This window comes from Arvicanthis niloticus, chromosome 26, assembly GCF_011762505.2.
Source record: "Arvicanthis niloticus isolate mArvNil1 chromosome 26, mArvNil1.pat.X, whole genome shotgun sequence".
Lineage (NCBI taxonomy): Eukaryota > Metazoa > Chordata > Mammalia > Rodentia > Muridae > Arvicanthis > Arvicanthis niloticus.
The window spans coordinates 252,547-272,911 of record NC_133434.1 but is presented as its reverse complement, the minus strand read 5'-3'; the positions used below and the strand labels follow the sequence as shown (position 1 = coordinate 272,911).

The 20,365-nt window shown below is 41.4% G+C and overlaps 1 protein-coding gene across 1 annotated transcript in view; it reads right to left on the bottom strand.

Annotated features, from left to right (window-relative positions):
- Window positions 1-4,825: 4,825 nt before the first annotated feature.
- Window positions 4,826-20,365, bottom strand: part of Snx19 (sorting nexin 19) — a 37,466-nt gene continuing 21,926 nt past the window's right edge. The window contains exons 9-11 of the mRNA XM_076924564.1: window positions 9,236-9,420; window positions 8,337-8,424; window positions 4,826-7,420 (exon numbers count right to left, since the gene is read on the bottom strand). Coding sequence (XP_076780679.1) covers window positions 7,288-7,420; window positions 8,337-8,424; window positions 9,236-9,420 — 406 coding nt within the window. The 3' untranslated portion in view covers window positions 4,826-7,287. The remainder of the gene's footprint in view (window positions 7,421-8,336; window positions 8,425-9,235; window positions 9,421-20,365) is intronic.

The following is a 20,365-nucleotide window of genomic DNA, read 5'->3' as shown; positions in this document are numbered from 1 at the left end:
TTCTTGCTTAGGAAACACAAGAATTTACTTCTGTTATTTGATATTTGCTGTGATTGAGGACATAATAAGGTCTTCACAATGAAAATTTGCCACCCCCTTTTGTTTCTGTGTCTATCTCTTCTCTTAAAAATTACTTCTTTGGAATTATTCACATATTTTATATATTAGGATTAATAAATGTAATCTTCAAGTAAATAGTATTTATGTTGTATCAACTATAAAACAGCTATATATTTATATACATATAGACAGACAGACAAATAAACAGATGCAGGTATACAATGGGGAACTAAGGAAACACTTGTGCTCACTGCCCTCAAATAACTTTATAGAAAGCAGTATGTGTGTGTGTGTGTGGCTTGACTGCAGAGATAATGTAAATAACCCAAAAGGAGAGGGACAACTTTGGCTGTAAGACCACAGGATGGTAATTGGAGGAGACTTGACTTGGTCTTCAGGCCCACATGGAGCATGGACAGGAGTCAGGTAATCTCTCCAGTGGAAACAAGAGCAAGGCCAGAGGACAGAGGCTAGAAAGAATCAGAGAAGAGCATGGTTGTCTAAGGCAGAAGACTAACCTCAAGATTTCGGTAAAGCTTTCTTACCCAACACCCTGCCTTAACCATCTTCATAACAGAGTCTGTTCCCAAGAAAAAATCAAAGAAACCTGTGACTCTCCCAGTGGCCCAGGAAGCCTTAATGAAAGATATTTTCTCTCTACTTGAAATAATTGTTTTCAGAGATAATAGAGGGTTGTTTCAGCACAAGCATGCAAAGATGAAAAGGAGCTAGACTGCTCTCATGTTGCTGTAATTGGAGTTCACAGGAGTGGCACTAATAAAAGATGTGAACTGTAGAAGAGATTTCCCTCCATAAGCAAGCTCTACTTCTCCTGGTGGCAAGATATGACATACAGGCACTTTATACACAGCCTCAAGGCTAATCTTTCTAGTAGCCATGAGGGCAGAACGACTCCACAGCAAGGGGTACAGGGAAGGGAGTCAGTGGATTGGTACAGGTCTCCAAACCCAGTTAACCCTCATAGATAAGTCACAGCTTCTGTTAAAGAGTCTCTCTCTTTTTAACATTTTATTTTAATTATGTATATGTATGTCTTTTTCTCTCTGTATGGTCTGCGTGTGCGTGCGTGTGCGTGTGCATGTGTGTGTGTGTGTGTGTGTGTGTGTGTGTGTAGTTATCTCAGAGTTCGGAAGAGGTCATTGGATCCTTTGGGTCTATAGTTCTAGGTGGTTGTCGGCTGCCCAACCAGAGCACTGGAAACTGAACCCAGTCCTCTGGAAGAGCAACAAGCACTCTTAACCCCTGAGTCATTTCTCTAGTTCCACATTAATCCCTTTATTTGTTCTCAGAGACTTCTGAGCCTGGTTTCCCTCCTCATGAATTAAAGTTTCTGGGGGTCATTATAGCCAATTGTCCCTTGCATGTAACAACCAAGTGCAGTGGAGTCATGGAGTAATGGAGCCAGCAGCAACGGCCCCAGTGTGGGTTATCCACATGTAGACTTATTGGCTACTGCTGTAACAATTTAATACTAAAATTACCTTCTATTTCCTAAACAAACAGTGTTGACCACAGTGGCTACCTTGGGTTAAGTAGATAATCTTACTTAAGGAGATGGGTTTTGGCTGGTCACGGTACTTATAATTACAACACTTTGGAGATAAAAAGGAGGAAGGATCATAAGTTCAAGATTAGCCTGGGCTACATAGAGACCTGTTTCAAGAAGAAAGCCATGTTCTCTACATTTGGATCTTGATTCAGTTCCTCCTTTTCCATTTATTATACCTCCCAGTTACCAACTGTTCACATTTCAAAACCTATAACACTTACTTCTATAGACATACCTGCGGGTAAGGGCAGAATGAAGGAAGTATTTGGAGAAATCCAATGCCACTTTAATGAGGAGATACCTGACAGTGTTCTCTTCATCCCCCCCTCCTCTTCCTCCTCTTCCCTTCCCCCTCTCCCTCTCTTCCTCCTCCTCTTCTTCCTCCTCCTCCTCCAATCTTGTTCTGTTTTCAGAGAAGCAGAGTTGCCATGGGCCTTTGGTCAGGTGAGTTGTGCTGGGGAGGCAGCCAGAAGCCTCAGTTAGAGTGAGAGCAGCTTGGTGGATCTACCAGGTGACTTGGTATCCACAGCATCTCTATCACCTCCGAGCAGAAACTGCTCATTTGTTCTTGCCACCTTGCTGCAGAAATGGGTCTTAACCAGTTTCATTTGTTTCTTTCATGGTGTTTGAACCTCCTTTTGGGTTTGTATTTTTAAATTATGTGTTTATGTAGATATCTGTACAGGAGAATGCACATGTGTGAGTGCAGGTGCCAGCAGTCTAAAAGTGATGTTCAATTTCCTGGTGCTAGAGTTGCAAGTTGTTTGTGAGCTGCCTGACATGGATGCTGGAATTACTCACATTGAGCCATCTCTCCAGCAACCTGGGTCGATTTAAAAAGACTGTCAGTGCTGTCCGTGCAATGGGGATGATCAGGTAAAGTTCAAGATGTGGGAAGATGCCTGTGACAATGCCTCCCTTCTGATGCTCTCCTGAGAAATCCTTATTTTTTTTTTCCTGTAGCAATAGGGTGTAGTGAACTTCACCCTTCAACGGTTCCATTCTTTTTTTCACAAAGGCAGTGAGAGCAACTGTCCTGTGATTTCTGGCATTTCCAGTGGGAAAGGAAACAGAGAAGGCCAAATTATGGCAGAGCTCGTCCAGCTGGGCCTTCAACTACAAAAGCATCATAGCTCCCCACTTTGCCAATGACTGGCCCTTCCCTGGTACCCATCCTTTCCTATCTAGGACAAACTAGCCTTCAGCTAGAGAAAGTCATATTACTGTGGTAGGATTAACACATGACAGGTGCTATTGTGGTCTCTGAAGGGAGCCTCTCAGTCAAGGGGTGGGAAGTGTGTCATCAACATCTCATTGCACATTTGTATTTTTCCTGAGTCTCATCCTAGACTACCAAGTCAAAATTAGCATTTTTTTAAAAAAAAGAAACAAGATTCCAGGTGAATTATAAGCACTACAGTTTGAGAAGCACTCTTCTAATGCACTGGACGGGATCTGCAAGCTACTGCTCATGGATTATGTCTGGCCAGCTGCCCATGCTAATTCATACTTTTCTGGAATACAGTTCACTTAGTTATGAATTGTTGGTGGCTGTTTTCATGCTACCATGGAAGAACTGAGTGGTTACAGCTTAGGATACAGTCCCAATGCCTGAAACATTTGCTTTCTGGTCCTCTACAGAAGCTTTCTGGCTACTGTATTCAGCTCAAGAGGCCTCAGAAAATGAGAACCTGGTTGGGTCTTGCTTTGTAAGACAAAAAGGCAGCTTAGTACAGTGGTTCTGTAAGTGTGTCTGGAGAGGACTGATGAGATTTGTATCTAGGCTCTGTCACTTCCTTGCGAGTAACTGGTAATATCATGTGTAAACATAGGTGTCATGCTCCACATCTATAAAATAGAACATGGCAGGGCTTAACCTCACAGTGTTGACTTCTGGGTAAGCAATAATATATGTAGTGCTTCAAGTAATGACTTCAACAAATGGGAGCTCTTAGAATTCCGTGGAGACTTAAGGTTAGAATGACTCCTGAGGGAGGCAATGTCTATCAATTGCTTCTTTCTTGATAAACTCTTCTTTTATCTGTCTGACCTTCATTTAACACGTGCTGTGTCCTTGGGAGTAAAGTACTACTTCAAGCCCACCATTCTTTTGTGCACATACTGGCACTGAGGGCCAGGGCAATAAGTAAAGTAGTACTTCAAGCCAACCATTCTTAACATGCACATACTGGCACTGAGGGTCAGGGCAAAAAGTAAGATTCCTGGAGGGGTTCCTGCATGGATCCCTCATTCTTTGAAAGAGATGCCCTATCCTTTCAGGCAGTAGGTCTGGATGCAGTGTCAGGAAGCATAGTAAACATAGATCAGAGAGTCTCAGGACAGACCACAACTGTTTAAGATGGAAGAGCAGAAAAACAAACAACAAAAACAGCTCTTGTGAGGTTCCAGAGTTGTTGAATCAGTGAGCCCTGGGACTCATTAACTTATGTGCACCAACTTTATGGAAAAAAATCACAATGTTCCTAGCACCTTCATTCCTGTCAAGAACAGCCTAACTCACACAGCCAGGGACTGTGTTTACACTGTCAGCCCATCTAGGACCTAACAGCTGTTAGGTGCTAAGAGCAAAGGAAGATTGGTCTTTGGAAAGGAATGGACTGAGTAAAGCAATGAAGGACTCAAGAAGATCTGGCTTATACCGATGAAGACCATAGTGGAGCAGCACCCCACATGTGTGAGGAAGGCATTATTAAATGTGTGAGTGCACATACACCTCTAGGCACTCTTGATAGAAATGGAGCTTCTACACAGAACAGTGTGAAGGTGTTTCAAATATTCAAACACATCCAGCAATCTTACTTTGGGGTACTTTCATCCAAAAAAGTCTTGAACGTGGGGATCCACAGAAACACTTGTAGCTCCCTTTGAAATAAAACCACTGACCACTGGACAAATAAATGAAAAAAATGGAGTGTATCCATAAGATAGAACATTGTTGAGTTGAAAAAAAAACTTTTCACATGCTGAAGCATAGATGAACCAGAAGCCATAATACCAAGTGAAATAAGCCTGTTATAGGGCACACACTATACAACTCCACTCACTTGTAGTGTATAGATGCACATATACAGAATGTGGAATGGCGACCATCAAATCTGCAACCACCACTCTCCAGGGGACAGGAGAACTTGCTATTCACTGAGTATAAAGTTACACACAATGGAAATCTAGAGATGTGGTGTACAACAGTGTTTATAGAAAAAACTCCATGGTACCTTTACAACAAAAGATCATGTTGTATGCTAGAAACTTCAAAATGGAAGTCAGGGCAACATTCATTAATATCAAATACATTTCCTATGCTTGGATTTAGGAGAGTGTTTTCCTTCTAGGTTCTACAAAACCTAATCCAGAAGCTTGGAAATAAAATTAATGGACTACTATATATTATATAAGCTCTATATATTTATATAAAGCTATATAATTATATACAGCATTCTTGAACTTCAATAAATAACAAAAAAGATGGCATTTAGAAATTGCCAGAAAGAGCTCAGATCCACCCATTACTCATCTTTTTACAAATGTGCAATCAAAACAGAATTGGTGTTGGTCTTATTTCATTAATATTATGAATTAAATGAGCAAACTGAGTCTTTAAAAGGCCAAACAAACAGGAAAATAATGAAGTGGAGCAGTGTGGGCTCAGCTCTCCCTGCTTTCCCACTCCAACCTAGAGTGTCATCCCAACACCTGTGGCTTTCCCCCATATGCTGATGATCTTGTCTGAACCTGCTACCAAACTTAGCCAGTCTTTATCAAAGCCGGGTGGGTTTTGATATAGCCTTGGTTATATTTATTATTTCCCTTTTGAGGATAGCTTATCTTTTGAGGGCAGATGGAGCAAAAGTGGTTCCTGTTATATAAAATGAAATATAGGGAAGTTCTCTGGGCAGCAGACATGAAAAGATCCCTTTTCAAATGGATCAAATGGACACAGGTAGCTATGGCCATGTGAAGGGGTGGGTGTTAGGAGAGAAGTGTTTCAGAAATCAGGGTTGCTCATTCCACCAATACAGAATAAAGTAGCCTTTACCCCAGGAACCACAAGATCAGCTCTAAGGTGTCCCCTGAAACCATATCCCTAGCAGGCACTCAGAGGACAACATGTTGAATTACCTTTGCCTCTGAGGGCCTAGGGAAGGGGATATTTTAAGAACTTTAGAGCCATCAAGTTTCAAGGCCAGAAGAGGCCATGAATCTATCTCATTCACCATTTTTTTCTTTTTAAGCAAAAACCATGGCCAAGACTCCCAGTCACATTAGAGTGCAATATACAGTTACAAGCCTCTCAGGACAGGAGAGTAACACAATTTCACAACCTTTTTTCTATGAATGACTTTAATTGTGTGCTCATCACATACTTCAGAGTCTGTGAAAACCTTGATATGGGCTCTTGATGCCTTCCCAACTCTCATCAGGCTTTCTCCATGACCCCCATCCATGTGGATCCCATAGTTTAGTGTAGCAAGGCTAGAGCTACACAGAGCCACTGAGCTGAGGGTTGGCTATGGTCTCTCATATGGTATCCTGGGGATGCCAGTTATTCATATGCATTTACTGGGCAGCAGCACTTCCCTTGTGACTTTCCCTCTAACTCCTTTTTCCTCTAACAGCTGCTCTCAGTTGCTCCATCTTTCCAGTGGACACAGAGTGTTCTGCTTTTATTGCTGGACTCCTAAGGACTAATTCATTCTTTAAGGAACAGAAAGTAAAATCTGTATCCTGCAAGTTTGCTGTATTATTCTTGCCAGGGTCTTGTGGAGGGATCCCCACTTATCCCCTGATGTCTATTCTTTGTACACCCTCAGCCATGGAACAAGTACTTTCCCTTCTCTTTGGAAATACTGAGACCAAATATGTAACTTGCCATGCAATTCTGTTGATAGAGGGAAAGTTACAAATCCAAAATGCATTTGCTCTTGGGTAGGGGCTGGGAGGAAAGCTAAGAAAATCTGCTCTGTAAACTCTCGCAGGAAAGGGTGTGAAGGGTGGGGTAGATTTACCAGGTTGACAACGTGCTTTGAAGCCTTCTGGACAGGAAAAGTATAGCCACCCAAGGAAGCAGCGTTCTTGACATCCTTTAGAAGTCCACAGTGTCATAAAATAGCCAAAGAGCAAGTCCCTGGAGACATACTTTCCTTCCCTCTTCTTCTGGAATTGTTGGGAAACTAGGCAGGGTGAGGGAGTGATCCTGAATAAATGTTTAGTTTCCAGGTAGGAAAAGAAAGCTCAGGAGACTGTTTCTCCTCCCAGGAAATCTGGCTATAGTTTTCTCCTGTATTACATACCACTTGTACATTTGTGGATTAGGTGCACGCATGCACAGGACCAAGCTGTTGGCAAACCATGATGGCGAGAAGACAAAGGAAAAGCCTCTGCTTCACAGCTTCTGTTCCCAAGGAAACAAGACCTCCTCCCTGCAGCAATCCATATATCAAAAATATAGAAACAGGTACACATGCAAATAGGCTATGTAGCTCTGTCATGTGCTACTAAGGGAGACCTGGTAGGGAAACTGAGCCTCTGAGATGCAGGACAGCTAAGCTAGCCTAGCTCCAGAGGGCACAGGCATCCTAGCTGTCTCTGAAAGTTGAACAGCTCTCTTTTTCAAGCATTTGGAGATGGTATCCTAGCTAAGTGGAGACAGACATCTTCTTGAGGCTGCCTGGGGAATCTGAGGCAGAGGTGGTTGGAGCACACTCTTCAACAGAGGCACTGAGGTCCAGGAACTCCAGGATAATGTCTCCAAGGCAGTAAATCAAATGTCTGAAACAAATGCATAGAACAAACAACTGAGAAGAGGGCCAGCCTTATAGTGATGTTGTACAACTCCCATCTCATAGAGAACTCTAAGAGGGCTCAACATTACCAGAAGCTGCAGGATCTGTGAGGCGGCTGCCATGAATCAGTGTTTATTGCACTACTGAAAGCTACAGCTCAAGGACAGTACTGTATGAAATGACATTCTCTAGCACTACTCTGTAGAACTTGAGAACTGTTGTGATGTCAGATAACAGTTGACTCCTGTTATGGTACATCCCTGTGGATTTACTCTCCATAAACTGAATCCCCGAGGACTGAGAGCTGAGAGATTATGGTGTGGGCTTGGGAGGGCAGGTGCAAGGGCACTTGATACTTTCTCAAAGCTAGGTTCTAGTCCCTTTATATGATTCTTATGATCCCATTAAACAGTGAAAATTTCTGATCTCAATATTAACCACAGCTTTGCTGTGAAGCTGGGAACCTGAACTGCAAAGGCCAGGGTAGGTTCCTGCCATATGGACTTGCAGATGTTAGGAAGAACCACTGATCACACTTCCTCAGCATAGTGCTTAAGTGCTAATGTAATTGTATAAAAAGTATAACATTTTATGACATTTAGATATGAGGAATATTCTTGCCTGGAGGCTAATAGGGCATTTTTAGTAGCTCATGCTGGGTCTGCACTAAATTCTTCCAAATATAGACAGTGGCTGGTCCTACAGCTGCTTCTGACCACGATCCACTCCAAAGTCAGCAGCATGGCTTCCACTGAGTGTGTGCAAAATCTGATATTGGATCCTTTAGTCAGCACGTCAAGTACAGTCCTGCTCTGAGAATGAGCTCTGTGCTTACCAACCTTTCCACCCACAACAGTAGACAGCTTTACCTGTGCTGGCTAAGCATGCATGTTCCAGCCTACCTGTTGATGAGGGACTGCTGGAATGATTCCAAGACCAGACTCCAGCTCAGCTGACACTTGTTCACCCCCAGGATTTCTACTAAAAAATCTGAAGTTAAACAAACAAATGAGACAGTTGTGTTACTGTTTCAGCCTTAGAATCAAAGAAGAGCATCTTCCGGAACTTTTGCGTCTCACAGCTAGGCTACTTCTAGCATAGCCCTAAGCTGCACAGCCAAATGAAACCCCGTAGAACAGAGGAAAGTCATGACAATCTTGAGTGTGTAACTAAGAATGAGCCTCAAAAGGGCTTTACAATCTGCCACAAAAGTGCAGGGCTATTTTTGATGTCACTGTTTAGGTTGGAAAAAGTTAACTCAAGCTGATTGTTCAGGCTGAGTTCACTACTCTTCCCATTACAACAGCCACAGACAACAAACTGGTTTCCCTGCCCTTGAAAAAAACATAAGAGAAGAAAAACACCCTTCTCAGGCTGTGTTTTTACTATTGCTAAGAACACAGTTCATCGAGTGTGAGCTCTGCAAGAAACATTATGTTCTTCTCTGGTCTCTAAACCCCATGTTGGCAGAGAACTTAACATCTTCATGTGGTAGGAATGGTGCTGATATCTGCTGCTGCAGTAACAGCTTTTCTGGAACTGCCCCAAAGTTTTAAACCCACATGTCTGCAGGACTGTTCCTAGTATCTGTGGCCAAAGTGATTCTTCCACTCCTTGCTATCACTTGAGTGAGGTATAGAAGAATTACAGCCGAGACCACCTTTCCATCAGTTGGAGAAATGGCTCATTTGGACTTTGAATGTCCTTCTGGAGATGGGGAAGGATGTCAGGCAGTGATGGCAGAGCAGGCTGGGAGGAAGACTATACATTACCATGGTCACCATCTCACTGGTCCCATTACCTGGAAGGAGACCCATCAAGCTCTGCAAAGCCTGCTTCTCAGTAGCTGCTTTCTGTGCCTGAGTCCTTCCAGGCCGTGGAAACTTGGGCAGCACTCCACCAGGCCAGATAGATTCCCGAAGAAGGCGGAGGTATTGTGCCCAACGCTGGGGACATGTTAGATTAGCCACCTGTACTTCTAGCCACCTGTGGCAGAAGAGAGAAGAAAGCTCAGGAAACCCAGCATTTTCAAGGCAATGGGCTGCATTGTCTACCTTTTTTTCTCAGACTTGTATTTTAAAATATCAACAGTGAGAGGACAATATTTGTGAGCATGACCTTGAGGTGATTAGAGAGAGCATGGGCCACAGCACTTATGAATGTGAATATGATGTTCTTTCTAAAAAGATACAAACTTCTAGACACTTCACCTTTTACCATGTAAGGACATAGGCAGAAGATAGAGTCTGTGAATCAAAATATAACTGAGTCTGCCAGTGTCTGGACCCTCACCCATCCTCAAGAAGGGTGAGCAGTGGATTTCCACTGTTTACAAGCTTTACTAGTTTTCACTGTATTTTCTTACAGTCGTCCTGATAGACTGAGAGTGCCAACATCAATCTTCATAATGGAAACCAAGCCAGCTCAACACTGGGATCGCATCATTTCAAGATAAGCAACTGTGATAATACTACGGTAGGCACTGCTGAGAAGATGCTAAAGTGTCCTCATGTTGGAGCAGGGCTGCACCCAACTTTATCTCTGCTCTAGTGAAACCATTGTGGCCTCAGTAACCTGTAGACACTGCCCAGGAATTGAGGCTTTGGTAATTTTCACACATTCTCTTACTTTTTCTCCTTGTCATTCTGGTATGCAAAGGAACCTGCAAGGCCTCTGTCTTGTCTTCAGGATGTTCTACACCCATATATTGCTTCTAGCCACTCTTTTGTGCATCTACACACTGGTGCATGAAATTACCCACGAGATGCCCAGCCAGAAGAGCTTTCCTCCTGATGCCTTTTTTGGCACTTGATGCTGTGACAAAGGTGTGTAGCTGATATTTCACTCTGAAATATGAATTCCTTTACCATGTGTTTATAACTTTGCTTTTTAACTAGACTACTAGTACTACCAGAGTTCTATTTCTTAGACTACTTGAAAAATCCCCTAGAGTACCTTGTGGATCAAGATATACTTGTTGATTGACATCTATTTTCATGGTTATGAAGATTTCCCCTTTGTTTTGATTTCTAAGGAAAAGATAAGCCAATTCTGAAGCTCAGCTAAAAATTTAGAAGGTATGGCAACATTATTCTTTCTGTTTCTGTATTTTTTCATAGTGACACATAGTCACTGTTGAGGCCTCTTTAGTATGTATCTCCTTGGAGACTAGCATGGCTATGCTGCTATGGACAGACCACCAACTGCTTCTACTTATGTCCAGAGCGTTGTTGGGACCATACTCCATGGCAGCTCATACCACTGCTCTTATATCCAAATTACTTGTCATCCATCCAAGAGAAGAGGGGCTGACAGGGCAAACTTTATTTAACCTCCATTCTGTCAGACTGTCTGCATTCCACTCAAGCTGGGCATTCCAGTCCTGGGGGCTGCAATCCCCCAAGCTCAGGGCTCACAATCTATTCTAAGAATAGGAAGTCTAAAGGTAACAGCAGGACAAGAATGGCAAGCCTCGATAGAGATCAAGAGCGGCGCAAAGCCGCTCCTGCCCAGAATAGCCAACAGGACCGCATCTGTTATTATTAGGGCCACAGCTCCTTTCCATGGGCTTTTCATTCAGTGCTCCTAAGCCGCCTGACAAGAGGGATCTAGTGGCAAGAAGAATTCCTGTTCCTGTTTATAGAAGAGCAGTACCCGAGGGAGGTGGCTGCAGTGACCTGATCAGGTTCTCTGCAGGGTTAAGGTGGCTCACGTCTCCCTCTTCACTGAAAGCCAAACACACTTTTATACTTTTTCCTAAGGTAAACCATGTGTGCTAGCTCTCCTCTAAAACTGGAGGGAATTGGTAAAGTCTTGCTAACTTCGAGGAGACTGGAGAATCTTAGGACAAGATACATTAGCCAGGATGAAGTTTAGCTCAGCTTTGTGGTCACATAAGCATGAAATAAGGCAGTTTGCTTCTATTTATGTCTTCTAAGGCTAGTAATACAAGAATTCAAATGGTTCCAAGCAGTCTATGTATCCATGAAACTTTTTCTCACTCAAGAGAGCACCTGGGTACCTCAGGTATCTTCTGGGCATGTCTCAGAGGACAAGAGTTGGATATGCTTGAGTATGTATTAATTTATCCAATGAAGATAAATTTCATTATGGCAAGGATGTCCTCTTTGCTTTCTTCCACAGGAATTTAGCATCTTCATGCACGGATATGGGGTGAAAACAACTTGTAGTATGTCAGAAAGCACGAATGTATGTAAGTCTGACTACAATTCTTCAAATCCTAGGAATGTAGGGAAGAAGAATCAAAGTCCAAAAAGGTAAAATTCAGCTCATGGTGATGTGGCTGAGTTGGTAAGTTAAATATGGGAGGCAAAGCAGTGGAACTGTCAGTGAGGACTGGAACCTCCAAGCCAGTGAAGCAGTCACTGGAAGGCAGGGCAAAGATAGAGCACAGAGCTGATCAGATGAACTCCCCAAAGTCAACCCTAGGAATGTCTGAAGCAAGCCTGTTTCAAACTGGCAGAAACAGAATTTCCACAAGGTCTACAAAGGGAGGAGGTTCTAGAGTGGATCTCACAGATCACATGAATCACATGTGGCTTAAACATCTGTTCTTCCCAGAATTCTCCTCTTTCCAGATTTTTTCTGCAGTCCTGTTTTGCCAAGCCCTGTCTGGCTTCCTGGTCTTAGAAACAGATCTCCTGTGCTCTGAACCTCACAATATGAAATGCATATTTCAGTTCAGCAGAGAAAAACAGTAAAGTGCAAACTAAGAAGACTGCCACCATAACTACTCCTGCCTAAATGTCATGTTCCTCATGTACTACTGCTGCTTCAGTGTCTAGACTGTCATTTAATCCAATCTCTAAGGCATGTTTCATTCAGTATTACATAGGATGCAGTTCAAATTCTGTAGATTCAGATGTTTGGTATAATTTGCCTTTCTTGGTGTCTAGATAGAGGCAAACACTGGGAGATTCTTGAAAACAGAGAGATGAGAGTCTCTATCCCAAGGTCCCTTTCTTTTATTCTGTAATTTTTCTCTAAGGTTTCACACACCCATTCATGTTAAGATTTTTTTTATTGTATGTGTATTTTACATGCATGTATGTCTATGCACCATGTGTACAGGGCCTGTGGAGGCCAGATCAGGGGGTTGGGGAGCCAGTGGCTGTAGTTCTAGACCACTGGCAGCCACCATGTGGTGGCTGGGAATTTAACCCAGGTCCTCTGTAAGAGCTGCCAATGCACTTAATCCCCAAACCATCTCTCCAGCTCCACCCTTCCACTTCTTTGTCTAACTTTAACTTCTGAGTCCTACTGAGCTCAGTCAGAAATTGAGCTACCTACCACAAGGAAGACAAACATGAAGGAGTATTCAAGAGAGTATGATCTTGTGACTATTCCTTATTAGTTCATTTCATTTCTCTACTCCATATGCTATCCTAGTCTTTTAAAATGCCTTTTTCAAGCATATTTTATTATTTATTATGTGTGTATGTGCATCTGTGTATGTGTAAATGCATGTTGGCATATAGAGAGATAAGAAGACTTTAGCTCCACTGGAGCTAGAGTTACAGGAAGCTATGAGCCACCTACCCTGGTCCTCTGTAATAGCATTCTGTCCTCTTGACTATTGAACCATCTTTCCAGCCCTGTCTTATTCTATTCTTAACACCAGAATGGTCAGGCTAAAAGGATATCTGTATTGCTACAGGGATGGAACTGTTATACAGCAGTAGGGTTTCTAGCCTTATGTAACCCAGACTGACCTTGAACCTGTCATCTTCCTACCTTTACCCTGTGATGCTGGGATTATGGGAGTGTTCTACCATAGCCAGCTCACTTACCCTTTGCCTAACCTAAATCTAAAGTTTCAAGGTGGCTATAAACACACACATCTCTTCACGGGTTATCAGAAGTCGCTTCTGCTGCATCATTTATTAACACAAACACCATTGTTTATGTAATACAAGACACATGAAGTAAACACACTGAAATAAACGGTAGAGAATAGCCTGCAGCAGCACTGGTTTTATTTGCCATCACTATTCCAGGTCTGATATTTGATTTAGAGAGGTCTTTTTCTGTCACTCCACCTTTATCACTTCAACCCCAACCGTCATAAGCCTAGTCTGTCAAGCCAGCTCTGAATGGAAGTCTTATTAGGAGACTCCAAAATAGTAAATATCATGACCCAAATTCAAAACAAAACCAAGCAACAATAACAAAAAAAAAAGGGGGGGGCAAATAGATTGCACTGGGACATCTGGGACACTAGAGGGCCTTTTGCTAGGCCAGGTATCAAAAGGAAAATCTGAAAATTAGGGCTTGCAGTTATAGAGAAATGCATGTTACTCCATGTTCAGGAGAACCTGGTCTGAAATAGCTACAAATAGAGAAATAGAGCAGGGCCTAAAACAGAGACAGTTTAATACCAGAGATTAGAATGGCACTTCAAGGTGAGTAGAAGGTCACTTCACATCCAAACACCAGAATCAAATCTTGAAAGAGAGGGGAGAAGATATTGGAGCCCGCGTCTAATGGAGGTAGTTGAACTGCCTCTCTTTTCTTGTCTAAGAGAGCTGCAGGCTTAGTGAGAAAGGTTCTGGATTGATGTGGTTTAAACATACGAGAAATGATTGTGAAATCATGAAATAGAAAATATGTGTAATAGTAATGTTCTAGCAAAATTCCCAGTGCATTATAAATGAAAGAAAATAACAGATCTCTCAACTATCTACTGATTCAAAAAAAAAGAAAAGAAAAGAAAAGAAAAGGTGGCCAGGTTAAAGCTGACCTTTAATTACTTGTTCTTCTATTTATGGACATTTTCTACCATTTGAGATAGACCTACAGAAGATTAAAACTGTAGACTCACCTTATGACCCTTGAATCAAGGTTTTCAATCATAATACTTCCTGCTGGTTTGACTGCTAACTCTTCACTGTGAGGGGCTATTCTGCATATTAGGAAGTATTGAGCTAATATCTCTGATCTTCTACCTTAACTAGATGGCAGCTATGACAACCAAAAGTATCTCTAGACATTGCCACATGTTCCCTGAGAATAAAATGGCTCTGGCTGAAAATCACTACCTTAGATTTAGGGTCTTTTATATCCAATATATCAAGCTACTTTCACTGTGGTTTTTAAAAGCTTGGCAGCTTAGCACAATCCCTCAAATTGTGGTAGGACAGCATTAGAGAACATGCGTTACTGCTTGTATCAACATTTTAAGAAATCTAAGTAGAAACTGAATAGAAAATATAGAAGTGCATTATATATATGAGGATAGTTTTGTTTCTAATGCATGTATGTACCTAAGTATGTATAGATTAAATATGCATGTGTACCTGTATGCATTCTGTATACATGTGCATTTAGTTTCAATATAAAAGTTTCAATATGAATTTGTTTCTTACTATGGACAGAAGTTTTCAGAAAAGTTTTAATACAATAATACAGTATAATGGCCTAGGAATTCTGAGGCATCTCAAGCCATTTTTTATTCCCTAGAAACATCAGCCCTCAGGGTACTTGTGAATTATATACTTAGCACTGCTCAGCAGCACCAATCTGTAGAGTGGGAGAGGAAGCAGGCCCTGGGAGCCTTTTCCATTAAGTTGCTTTTGCTGATTTCACACTTGATAAAGCAGCTTCTTTCCCTCTGCTTCCCTTCTCAGTCTGTTTTCCTGCCATGGCCCCTTCTTGTGTTTATTCACAAGCCCTGCATCAATCCGAAGCTTTATTCTTCTCAGTCTGATAACCCAGCCAGACACAAGTTCCTCAGCTGTGTCTGAGAAAGTTCAACATTGCTGCCCTCTGACTATGTATTTAGGTCACTGTCCTTTCCTGTTCTCTATTGGAGAAGAATAAGGAAGAAATGAACTCTGAGGGTGAGGAACCCTAGTATCTTCCTCCATGTGCCTGTTGTGAAATCTAAAATGGCTTATTAAGTATGTACAAGCTTTCTGTGCTTTTGCTTTTGTGTTTGGATCCATGCTTCATGCATCCACATCTATAAGACATGTTCATCAAAACAAGACCTTAACACTACAACTTAAGAATCTGGTTTCTTATTTTTATATCTAGGGCAGACAGGCAATGGTTTTATAAAAAATATATTTTTAATAATTCTTGGAGAATTGCAAGCAATATATATTTTAAAATTTATTTTATGTGCATAGGTATATTGCCTCCATGTATGTTTGTGTACCACAGATGTGGCTAGTATGGGCCAGAAGAAGGTGTCATATCCCCAAGGATAGGAGTTATCATTATGTGGGTGCTGGTAATTGAACCCAGTACTTCTAGAAGAGCACAAGTGCTCTTAACCTTGGAGCTATCTCTCTATCCCCTAACAGTCATTGTCTTTTTTAACTAAAAATCTATAAGTTAGAGATGCTAAATTAATATGCATTAAGAATTTGAGGATCTTAAGCAAGGTCTCCCAGGAGACATAGAGGTGACTTTTGAATCTCAGCAACTCTACACATGTACATGCTGAGAACAATGAGATCTCAGCAACTCTACACATGCACATGATGAGAACAGTGAAAAGCCTTTACAGTAGGTGGCTTAGAGGAACAAACAACTTAAGAACTGGAAGGGAACTTACTCCTATTCAACCTCCTTTGAAGCAGAGCCCTCTCTAAGTTCAAGGCACAAACAAGGCTTGTCTTTTGAATCTAAAAATAGGCTTTTATTTTACCTTTGCCCTCTATTAGCAGTGTGATCTTAAGAAAGCTTAACTGAAAGTATAATTCTAGGATATTAGAAGTGCTTTTAAAATATTGTCTCCTTATGAATTCTCGTCATTTGTTTTAGTTCTAGCCTCTGGGTTAACAAGTATCAGGGTAAATCTATCTCTAAAGATGGTACATTACAGTTTTATTCCTCTCTTACATTTCTTCTATAAGCTATATATATTGACTATTTAACTTCAAAGTTGGACACCCTTCAGCCACCTAGTGATAACTTGAATGATGGAGAAAAAGAGGACTCCATCCTCTGGATTTCTGTTGCTTTATGATTCCTTTCTTAACTAGAGGGCCCAGAACCAAACATGCCTGAGAAGTGACCTGATCAGCAGTGTGTAGGGAACAAAGCCTTCTTTGATCTAGATGCTTTCTGTCAAAAGTCCATGACTTTTGGGCATACACAAAAAGGCACTAACTGATACTGAATCTGAAGTCCACATATGTACATTTAAAACATGCATAGCCTTTAGTTAAGCTAGCAATATTCACCTTGTCACTCCTCTAGGGTTGAGTTACTTCCAAAGTACTTATGAAAAAAACACCGAGGAGAGGAGTGGGCGAAACAGTGCTCCATCACTAGAAATTGCTTCCCAAGACAGCATCTCTCTCTCTCTCTCTCTCTGTCTCTCTCTGTCTCTCTCTCTCTTTCTCTCCTCCCACTCCCTCTCCCTCTCTGTCTCTCTGTCTCTGTGTGTGTGTGTGTGTGTGTATCTAGTAAGTCCATCTTTTGTATAGACATATAACAAACAACCAGCTGTTGAAATTCGGACACATGTAATCATCACTATTTCCTTTCATAATCCTGTCAAAGAAGCTACCATAACCAGGCAGGACATGTTCCCTACAGAGTCTATTCTACTGTCTTGGACTCACTGTTTTCTTTCCTGAGTGTTTAGATAACATCTATTTCATAATGTGCTCCAGAAACTTCCAGAGATAGATGTTAGGACCCATAACCTTTATCCATTTTTTTGTTTGTTTGTTTTAAGGCAAGGCATTTGTCCATCTGCAATCCTTATTCAAATGACCACAAATAATCTGTTTTATGGACCTCTAGTGGCAAATATAAATTCATCTAGTTTCACAGACTGGATTTATCTATGTTAGGTACATGGATTTGAAACTCATACAGCCAGCTTGGTGGTACATGGAGGAAGCATCTGCTGAAAAGGATCTGTGAGGATGGGATGGGGGAGGGGGGATCGTGAGTTCCAGGTTAGCTGAGCTGTATTCCCAGCCTTTAAACACAGCTCAGGGAAAGATGCTTGTATATCGTATGCGTGGCCTGAGTTCAATTCTTAGTACAAAAACAAAACACACAAAATACTTTAAATTCTCTATTATTATTTCCATTTTCATTGTAAACTTCAATTCTACCTTCATGCTTATTCATTCTTATTAGACCATTTTCCTTTCAAAGAAACCAAAACTGAAATGATACAACCTAGAGTATATACCATTTGTCTGTTCTGAGTAAATAAATGCTTTCCCAGTGTAAGCAACTAACAGCCCAGCACCTATCCTAATCAGCATGACTTTGAAGTTGATTACTGGCTCTTTTAAAAAGCTGTTCTTTCCTAATTTTGAACCACAACCTTAGCTCCTGTGTGTTAGTGTGCTGGCCCCTGTTCCTATCAGCTCCATTACTACTTGTTCTGCATTACTCAGTCTATATCCCCAGTGTTTCTTAATGTTCCTCTAGAATCTGATCTCAATATCAATGTTCATCTCACTGGATGCTGATTCTTCTGTTTGCCCTCATTAGACTTGTGTGTGCAATTTGTTTAGACATTCACTGAATGGCTGTACTGGTACAGCTTTTTGCAAATGCCAAAAGAATAAGACTTACAGCTTGGAGGGCAGGAATCTGGCTTACTCACTCATTTAGCACAGCAGTGACAAACACAGTAAACTGTCCAATATCTACCTCAATTCTATTCTAGAACTTTCCTGAACACTTCTGGTGCTGATATTTCAATTCCATTGGTTATATAGCTCATAAAGCAGTATGGTTTAGAGTCTCACTCTGTTTTGTTTTCCTGTGAATCCTAGTATCTCTCATCCACTCTGATTTTCCATGTGAAGCAACTCTTTTCCAGTTTTTACTTTATCTATTGTCTTCAACTTCTCTCTTATCCTTGAATGATGGTCTCCAGCAGAACTTTTTTTCTAGACTTTCTGGTGTCTGTGGTTAGAATCCATCATGAGTTACTGCAGATTATGACACTGAACATAAACCTGGTGTGGTAACCCACATTTGTCATCCCAGCAATCAAGAGGTGGAGGCAACAGGATCAGACCTTCAAGGGTATCCTTAGCTACAAACTGAATCTGAGGGCAGCTTGAAATACATTAAGCCCTCTTTCAAACAAACAAACAAACAAACAAACCACACACACAAAAACAACCCAAAACTAAACACAGATGTATGAGCAAATATATTCTCCAGGTCTTACATTCTCTATATAGAGTCTAGTAACTACTAGAGACAGAGTCTATGCTTCTTTAAGTGTATCCTTTGCATTCCAGGCAAAGCTACTGCTTTAGGCAGCGGCAGCCTCTCAATCATTATCCAGATACACTATTCAGAAAGATCTGTCACTCTGTTAGTTACAGTTCTCAACCCACAAGGCAGAATCTCTGTAAAAATCATTCTCAATTTCTTCTTGTCCTTGACCCCAACCCAACATTACATCCTACTACATCTCATGAACCTATCACTTGTAGCATCCTGCTGGCAGTGGCCCAAGCTGAGCTTTTCAACTTTCATCTCCTTCAGTTTAACTCTTTCCTAATTTGTCTCCCTCAATGCAGCTTTGCCTCTTTCCATTAATTATTTACAGTACTGTTAAAGTGATGTTTCCAAGCGGCCAACATGATCATGCTATCATGAATTAAGCTTGTAGGTTGCATCCCATCCATGGTGGACAGGTGCTATGTTCTTCATGAGGCTCAGTGAGAGTCTTCAGGGCTCCATGCGAGCAAGCTCTCGTCTGTCTTGTATGTGGTGCATTCTGAACCATTTAGCTCCTATGAGAACCAAAGACAGGCTACACTTGTCCTACTCTGCATCAGTGCTTGGCATCTTCACAGCTGCTGTCACTTGCCCTCATCACCTGCCCTCACTCTCCAAGTTCTTTTCTGTCATCAACTGGTCTGGATGCCTTTCCTGAGCTTCTCCTAAGTGACTGCTTAGTCTTTCTCCAAGTCACACAGAATTCCTTTGTAAAAGCCTTAGTTTCACACTAGAACTCCTTGTTTGTAAGTTTGAATCTCCTATTGGATATTCAATATCCTATTGTGGGTACGTGGGGCTCTTTTTAATATATGTTTAATTACTACACTTGAAAAAGAGTAGCTAAGTCTATCAGTTCATGTGTTGCAGTGGGGAAATTTCTGGCTTTAGAGAATGGCCACAATTTGAAATAAACTCTGGATAGAGCATATATGTTAATATTTAAAGAAGAGAACAAGTTGTAAGCTTCTAATTATTCATCTTTATTGTGGAGGAGAGTGAGATTTAAAACACTGTGGACAAGATGGAATATGGCAGTGTAAACCTGCAATCCCAGCACTGTGAGGCTGAGGCAAGAGGATCCCCAGTGAGGCTAACCTAGGCTACAAAGTGAAACGGTCTCAAAACAAGCAAAGAAGCAAGCATTGGGCATAGGGCATTCACTTGCAATCCCAGAATTTGGAAAGATGAGATAGAAGGATCAAGAGTTTGAAGCTAACCTGGGCTACATGGTGAGCCTTTGGTATGAAAAACAACAAAAAAACCCAAGCAAACAAAACTCCCAAACCACAGACCACCAACCAACCAACCCAAACAAAACAAAAACTCCAGTAGACTATATACAATATAAAAATGTTTTGTATTTGTATTCCATGTGTATTTGCATAAATGTTTGGCCATACACCTTAGATTTACTCTCCTAGTAATAAACTTTTTGAAAGCTAACAATCAAATTAACATGTGTGCCAATATACCAGCATTGGGTGGATGTTGTCAGGAATATATTGGTAATAAGTTAGCTGATCTAGAATGAAGAATTTATTATGAAAAATCCATGCAATGGATAAGTCACACATACTTATGCATCCTGCTGGAAGGAACAAGGGGTAAAAGGCAAGGGTTCATGGCCCAGCCATGGCTCCTTTCTACACACTGTAAATCCCGGGGAAGGGAGACAGCTGACAGCTGCCTA